The sequence below is a fragment of the Haliotis rubra genome, unplaced genomic scaffold (genome assembly GCF_003918875.1).
Source record: "Haliotis rubra isolate DU_JTF1 unplaced genomic scaffold, ASM391887v1 Scf214, whole genome shotgun sequence".
Lineage (NCBI taxonomy): Eukaryota > Metazoa > Mollusca > Gastropoda > Lepetellida > Haliotidae > Haliotis > Haliotis rubra.
In genome coordinates this window covers 1470503-1477273 of record NW_025766159.1, presented here as the reverse complement: position 1 = coordinate 1477273, position 6771 = coordinate 1470503, and the positions used below count along the sequence as shown (strand labels likewise).

Below are 6771 nucleotides of genomic sequence, written 5' to 3'. Positions count from 1 at the left end.
TGTTTTGGCCTACCCTTGATCTGACCCCAAGAAACTGTGCTGTGTAACTAACAATAACTGGAATATTGTTCAACTACTCTGTGTAAATAAAACAGAGGACAGTCAAAAAGTGCTTGTTGAGTACACCTTTGTAATGTCCAAAGCCTCATATATGTATATTGATAGCTGCATGACAGTTTGTTAGAAAAGTTAGCCAGATTCCATTGATCATTGATGACTTGTTACTGAAGATAATGTATTGTTTAAGGGCAGAGTTATAAAGTGTGTTATCTGATTGTTGATTTTAAACTGTTAATAAACTAATTTTCTACTAGACTGTAATATGTTGTTGTTTGTGGTTTCGTTAATTGAGTAGTTTCTTTGTTCCTTCTGCATGGACAAGTTTGACAAAGGCATTGTCAGCTATAGTTGTATACTCTTCTCACACCTGCTGGGCAGCTTGTATTTGGTGTCTTGAAAACAGAACTATATTTTCAAAATTAAGAGTAATATGTTTGGTAAATAGATTTCTTTGGCTAGATTTCTCTACAGTTGCTAACATCTGAAGGGATGGTGTAAATCCAGCAAGGGTCCATGCAGGAAGCCAAAGCATCTGTACGTCCGCATGGTCACTTGTGCATGTATGGTGATCTACCTTTATAGTCTGTTTGCAGTGAAAACGTACTGATGAATTTCACTTTAAACTAAAAAGTAAATCGAATAAGGTGAAATAAGATTGCGAATCCAAATAATTTTACCTTGCCAATTGAACATTTAAATCTCAGTATTTTATTCAACTTAGGACAAAAGATGTTTAACAACCAATCATATATTCAAATCGCTATAATAGGTTTGCATTACAATGTTCAGTTGGCAAGGTAAAATTATGAGGATTTGCAATCTGAATTTCAATGTCTTCGATTTACTTTTTTGTTTAAACTGAAATTCATCTGTATGTTGTGATCTATAGCCTGTTTCTGTATTCTATAGTTCTCAATAGTTAAAAGTTTTAGATTTATATTCTAGTTTTACATGTATATTCTAATTGTTTTTAATGTCCTTCGTTCACAGATTTTTATAATTATGACTTTATGCATTATGAATGTATAACTTGTTTTTGTCACAATATGGAAGAAATACAGACTTAATATTTTCGCTCACTCACTCACTCCATGTGTGGACAATTGTTATGATGTTGTATGGATGGAGTGTGTGGCCTCACTTCATTGTTATTTACTCCTGAAGAAAAAACTATACACGTCAAACTCAGATAAGCAGTCTTTATTTGTGAAGAAGGAAACAACACAACAGCATACACCCTAACACTCTGTACAGGTAATAGTGTACACCAGCAGTGGAATGATGTATACATAACTCCCTGCTGTGATGCTCCTGTAGTAGGAACAAAATATACATTAGCTTGTTCATTCGATTCAACTGAGCTTTATTGTAATACATGTGAGCAATTGTTACACAGTCCACTTCCATCGCATAAGGCAATGTGTCTGGGGATACATCCCCACAGTGCTTCTAGCTTCATGATAAAATACACAATTCATAGATGTGTCAGTAATATTCAAACCAGGATTTTGTCAGATCTGGTTCCATAATGATATGCAAACACAGTTGTGTACATGTAGTTAGACCAATGGATGAATTATATAAATGTTACATGAAATACATGATGTTTACAAAGTATACACTACACTCAGGAACTGAGTTGAGATGTCAGGTGTATTTGGGGCATAGATCAGGGGTTGTGTTACACTGAACTTTCTCAACACAGAGATGTGCTGCATGTTTTTAAGCAATGTTGGTTGTCAATAGATGATCAAGTCTGTTGCTGTGATGCACAACTAAAGTAATGTCGGAAATGGAAAAAAAACACGTTTTTGACATATATATCTACAATTTATGAAGTTAAAATGTGAAAGTGTGAAATATCTGTGAAACTAAGTTCAGCCTAACTACAGTCTCGGTGGTAGGGAGATAGGAAACGTAAAAAAAGGACTTTACTGAGGAGAGATTAGTGCGGAAATGAGCAATGCAGGTTTTTTCTAAGTCCAAAGCAGCTTATTTAAGCTTTTCTATGGGTATCATATTCTTTTACATATCTCAACATAAATGTTATGAAAGACACGTAAGATGATAATCAATAGATGAGATAAAATATCTTTGAGATGACCCCTTATGCCTGTAGGCAGCACGTGCATTTCATGCCAGGTGAGTCGATGGTCCGTCATCATACCTGGCTCAGGGGCCTAAATTGCCATCTATAGTCTGATCTATTGTTTTCAGCAGCTATTCATATTTTTTTAAAGTTTTGCACTATTTTACAAGTAAACATACACTACTAGATATCTTACAACACATCCCACTAAACGCCCAGTTAGGCCGATGTGGGTTATTTCAACATAGGCTACTTGCAGGCGTGCTGCCTACAGGCATAAGGGGTCATCTCACAGATATTTTATCTGATACAGAGTAACAGCCTGAAAAACAGTGTTTTCTCTTTCCGACAGTACTTTAGTGGTGTACATCATCACATCACATCAACCATCTTTCCATTCAGAGTAATCTTAAAAATGGAGATGGAGTTTTGTTTTTGAGACCCCTTTGTCATAATATCTGTAATGGCCTGTAATGTAAATAATATATATATATACATAAATATATATCTATACATACATAATATATATATACATATATATATATATATATATATATATATATATATATATATATACACACATATATATATCATATATATATATATATATATATATATATATATATATATATATATAAGAAGTTTCTGAAATAATCACACGACACGGATATCTCCCTGAAGATAAAAGTGAAACATGTTGTCCCTATTATGACGTCACAATATATATGTAATGACGTCATACTGTAACCGCTACAATCTCCCTGAAGAGTAAAGAACGAAACATGTTGGAGAAAACGGCATTCTGTTTTTATTTATCTATATATATATATATATATATATATATATATATATATATATATATACTTAATACAAGCAGAATGTTTTGATAGACATGGATAACATTCTGCTCTATGGCAGGTCATTCAGTTAAAAAAAATCACACAATTCATTTTCTGCTCCTTTCAAGTGAGTGCTATGGTACTGTTTGTGGGAATACTAGCCTTCTTTGTTTGGTTGTTCTATTACCCTCACATCCTCCAGTTTGAGCTGTTTTTAGTAGGACTGACACAAAGTTTTCTTACCCTAATAAGTACCTCCAGTTGACAAATATATTTATATAAAGTAGGAGTAGAAAGTTGTAATGGCAGTAGAAACAGGGTTAGAAAATGATCTTTATTACAACGCATTAGGAATATGTTTTCTGGATTGGACACCTAGCCAACACATGCAGTTTTGAGTCATATCTGCATACCCTCAATAGACCGATTGTATTGCATTAGTGACCATTAGTAACAGATGGACTGACATATTCTGTTGGCATATCTTAACAGACAGATGAGCATGTGAAACTATGCTCCCTCTCCAACACCTCCATATGGAAGTATACAAAATCATTGAAAGCAGGAGAGAGAACATATTCAGTCTTGGCATGTCATGAACTGAATGATCACTTTCAGACAGACTGACAGACAGACAGACATTTAATTCAGTAACAGGCCACTGGCCCAAAATACACTCATAAGTATGATAAGAAGTTACATGCGTTTGACATAAAAACATTAGAATCTCTTATTTTCCCAACATTATATACGAATAGGCATACATATTTATAACATTTGTGTTTGTTGAAGTAATTATGTTTATAAAACTGTTGTGAAATAGGAACACTTTCAAGACTGACCATAACCCAAATTTCTGCATCTGGACACGAGATATAGTGTTTCTGCCAGGTCCACCTGTTCTTGTCATTGTAGGGCATGTGGTGATGGACACACACAAGTTAAGAAGGTCCACCTGTTCTTGTCATTGTAGGGCATGTGTTGATGGACACACACAAGTTAAGAAGGTCCACCTGTTCTTGTCATTGTAGGGCATGTGTTGATGGACACACACAAGTTAAGAAGGTCCACCTGTTCTTGTCATTGTAGGGCATGTGTTGATGGATAACACAAGTTAAGAAGGTCCACCTGTTCTTGTCATTGTAGGGCATGTGTTGATGGACACACACAAGTTAAGAAGGTCCACCTGTTCTTGTCATTGTAAGACATGTGTTGATGGACACACACAAATTGAGAAGGTCCACCTGTTCTTGTCATTGTAGGGCATGTGTTGATGGACACACACAAGTTAAGAAGGTCCACCTGTTCTTGTCATTGTAGGGCATGTGTTGATGGACACACACAAGTTAAGAAGGTCCACCTGTTCTTGTCATTGTAGGGCATGTGATGATGGACACACACAAGTTAAGAAGGTCCACCTGTTCTTGTCATTGTAGGGCATGTGTTGATGGACACACACAAGTTAAGAAGGTCCACCTGTTCTTGTCATTGTAGGGCATGTGGTGATGGACAGACACGAGTTAAGAAGGTCCACCTGGTTTTGTCATTGTAGGGCATGTGTTGATGGACACACACAAGTTGAGAAGGTCCACCTGTTCTTGTCATTGTAGGGCATGTGTTGATGGACACACACAAGTTAAGAAGGTCCACCTGGTTTTGTCATTGTAGGGCATGTGTTGATGGACACACACAAGTTGAGAAAGTCCACCTGTTCTTGTCATTATAGGTCATGTGTTGATGGACACACACAAGTTGAGGAGGTCCACCTGTTCTTGTCATTGTAGGGCATGTGATGATGGACACACACAAGTTAAGGAGGTCCACCTGTTCTTGTCATTATAGGGCATGTGTTGATGGACACACACAAGTTGAGGAGGTCCACCTGTTCTTGTCATTGTAGGGCATGTGTTGATGGACACACACAAGTTGAGAAGGTCCACCTGTTCTTGTCATTATAGGGCATGTGTTGATGGACACACACAAGTTAAGAAGGTCCACCTGGTTTTGTCATTGTAGGGCATGTGATGATGGACACACACAAGTTAAGGAGGTCCACCTGTTCTTGTCATTATAGGGCATGTGTTGATGGACACACACAAGTTGAGGAGGTCCACCTGTTCTTGTCATTGTAGGGCATGTGTTGATGGACACACACAAGTTGAGAAGGTCCACCTGTTCTTGTCATTATAGGGCATGTGTTGATGGACACACACAAGTTAAGAAGGTCCACCTGGTTTTGTCATTGTAGGGCATGTGTTGATGGACACACACAAGTTGAGAAAGTCCACCTGTTCTTGTCATTATAGGGCATGTGTTGATGGACACACACAAGTTGAGGAGGTCCACCTGTTCTTGTCATTGTAGGGCATGTGATGATGGACACACACAAGTTAAGGAGGTCCACCTGTTCTTGTCATTATAGGGCATGTGTTGATGGACACATACAAGTTGAGGAGGTCCACCTGTTCTTGTCATTGTAGGGCATGTGTTGATGGACACACACAAGTTAAGAGGGTCCACCTGTTCTTGTCATTGTAGGGCATGTGTTGATGGACACACACAAGTTGAGGAGGTCCACCTGTTCTTGTAATTGTAGGGCATGTGATGATAGATGCAGGATGATAGACACAAACAGGTAGAGATTTAATAACAATACATGGCTTGAGGCTCACAAGTACATGATCTATTTCAGAACGTGATAATCAGATTTATATTTTCACTCCATGTTTTTTACCCTTTCTGTTACATTGACACAAACATATCCAATCAGCCATGATATATATTGTATTCTGCTTAACATGTTCTAATACCCTTGTAGTTTTAAGAACAAATAATTCTGAGAAATAAGTTACAAATATTTCAGCAGCATGATTAGAGAGTAGGTAGTGTCATGAATATGTTGAACCAAACACAGTACCATGTGTTATTTGGTCATTCAGTTAGACATGATTGTCTTTGTTTTGAGTGGCCAGTCAGATCTTCCAGTCATCATCATTGGTGTCTGGTAGCTGATACAGAGAGAGTCTGAGAGCCCGTTGACGCTTCTGTATTCCACTCTGAACTGCATGGAGAACAACACGATCTTCCGTTGTGAGAGACGGAGCATTGCGTAGTGAGTGAGGTGACTGAGACCGACTCCGTACATACTGGGGCATTTGTTTCTTTATTCTAGTCACTGACCTTGACCGTTCATGTGTGTTTGCAGCAGATTTGGTATGATACACCATGGTCATTCTTGGCGTGTAAGTTGACTGCCGAGGAATGTAAAGATTTTGATTATGTTTGGCATACGTTGTTGTCACATGGTGTCGTGTGTCCCTGTGGTCATGGGGGTAATGGTGGCCGTCATCCCTCCACACATGGCTCACTGTACCTTTATTGTCTGCTAGATTGGATGACAGGGTTCTTCCAGGAAGTTGGTGATGATGGTCATGGTGGTTGACATTTTGAGCTGGATATCGGGGAGTAGACGAGGCAAAGAAGGCATCTGGTGGTGAGGATGGTGATGATGGCGAAGGGAGACGCATTGGTGTGAACACTTCATCACTGAAATTGAAAACATAGTTAACACTGGATTATATTCACTTCTAATAAATCTAATTATTGTTTGGAGACATAGAATTCAGGAATCAGATTTTATGATCACTATTACAGATCTTTTGTAGGCATGATGAAACAAATACTAGGCATACTAAAGCAAACCAGTTGTGTGGAAGTATGCTGTTGCAGTCATATTAATGACTCCTAGAGAAGCCTTGTCAATAAATACCGGTAATGACAGTT

General features: G+C 37.9%; 1 protein-coding gene across 6 annotated transcripts in view; it reads right to left on the bottom strand.

The window, feature by feature from the left end:
• Positions 1-5345: 5345 nt before the first annotated feature.
• The window catches only part of LOC124276860, a 49671-nt gene continuing 48245 nt past the window's right edge, over positions 5346-6771 (bottom strand). For all 6 annotated transcript variants that reach the window (XM_046712522.1, XM_046712524.1, XM_046712523.1 and 3 more), the window contains exon 8: positions 5346-6534. In XM_046712522.1, the coding sequence (XP_046568478.1) occupies positions 5961-6534 (574 nt within the window). In that variant the 3' untranslated portion in view covers positions 5346-5960. The remainder of the gene's footprint in view (positions 6535-6771) is intronic.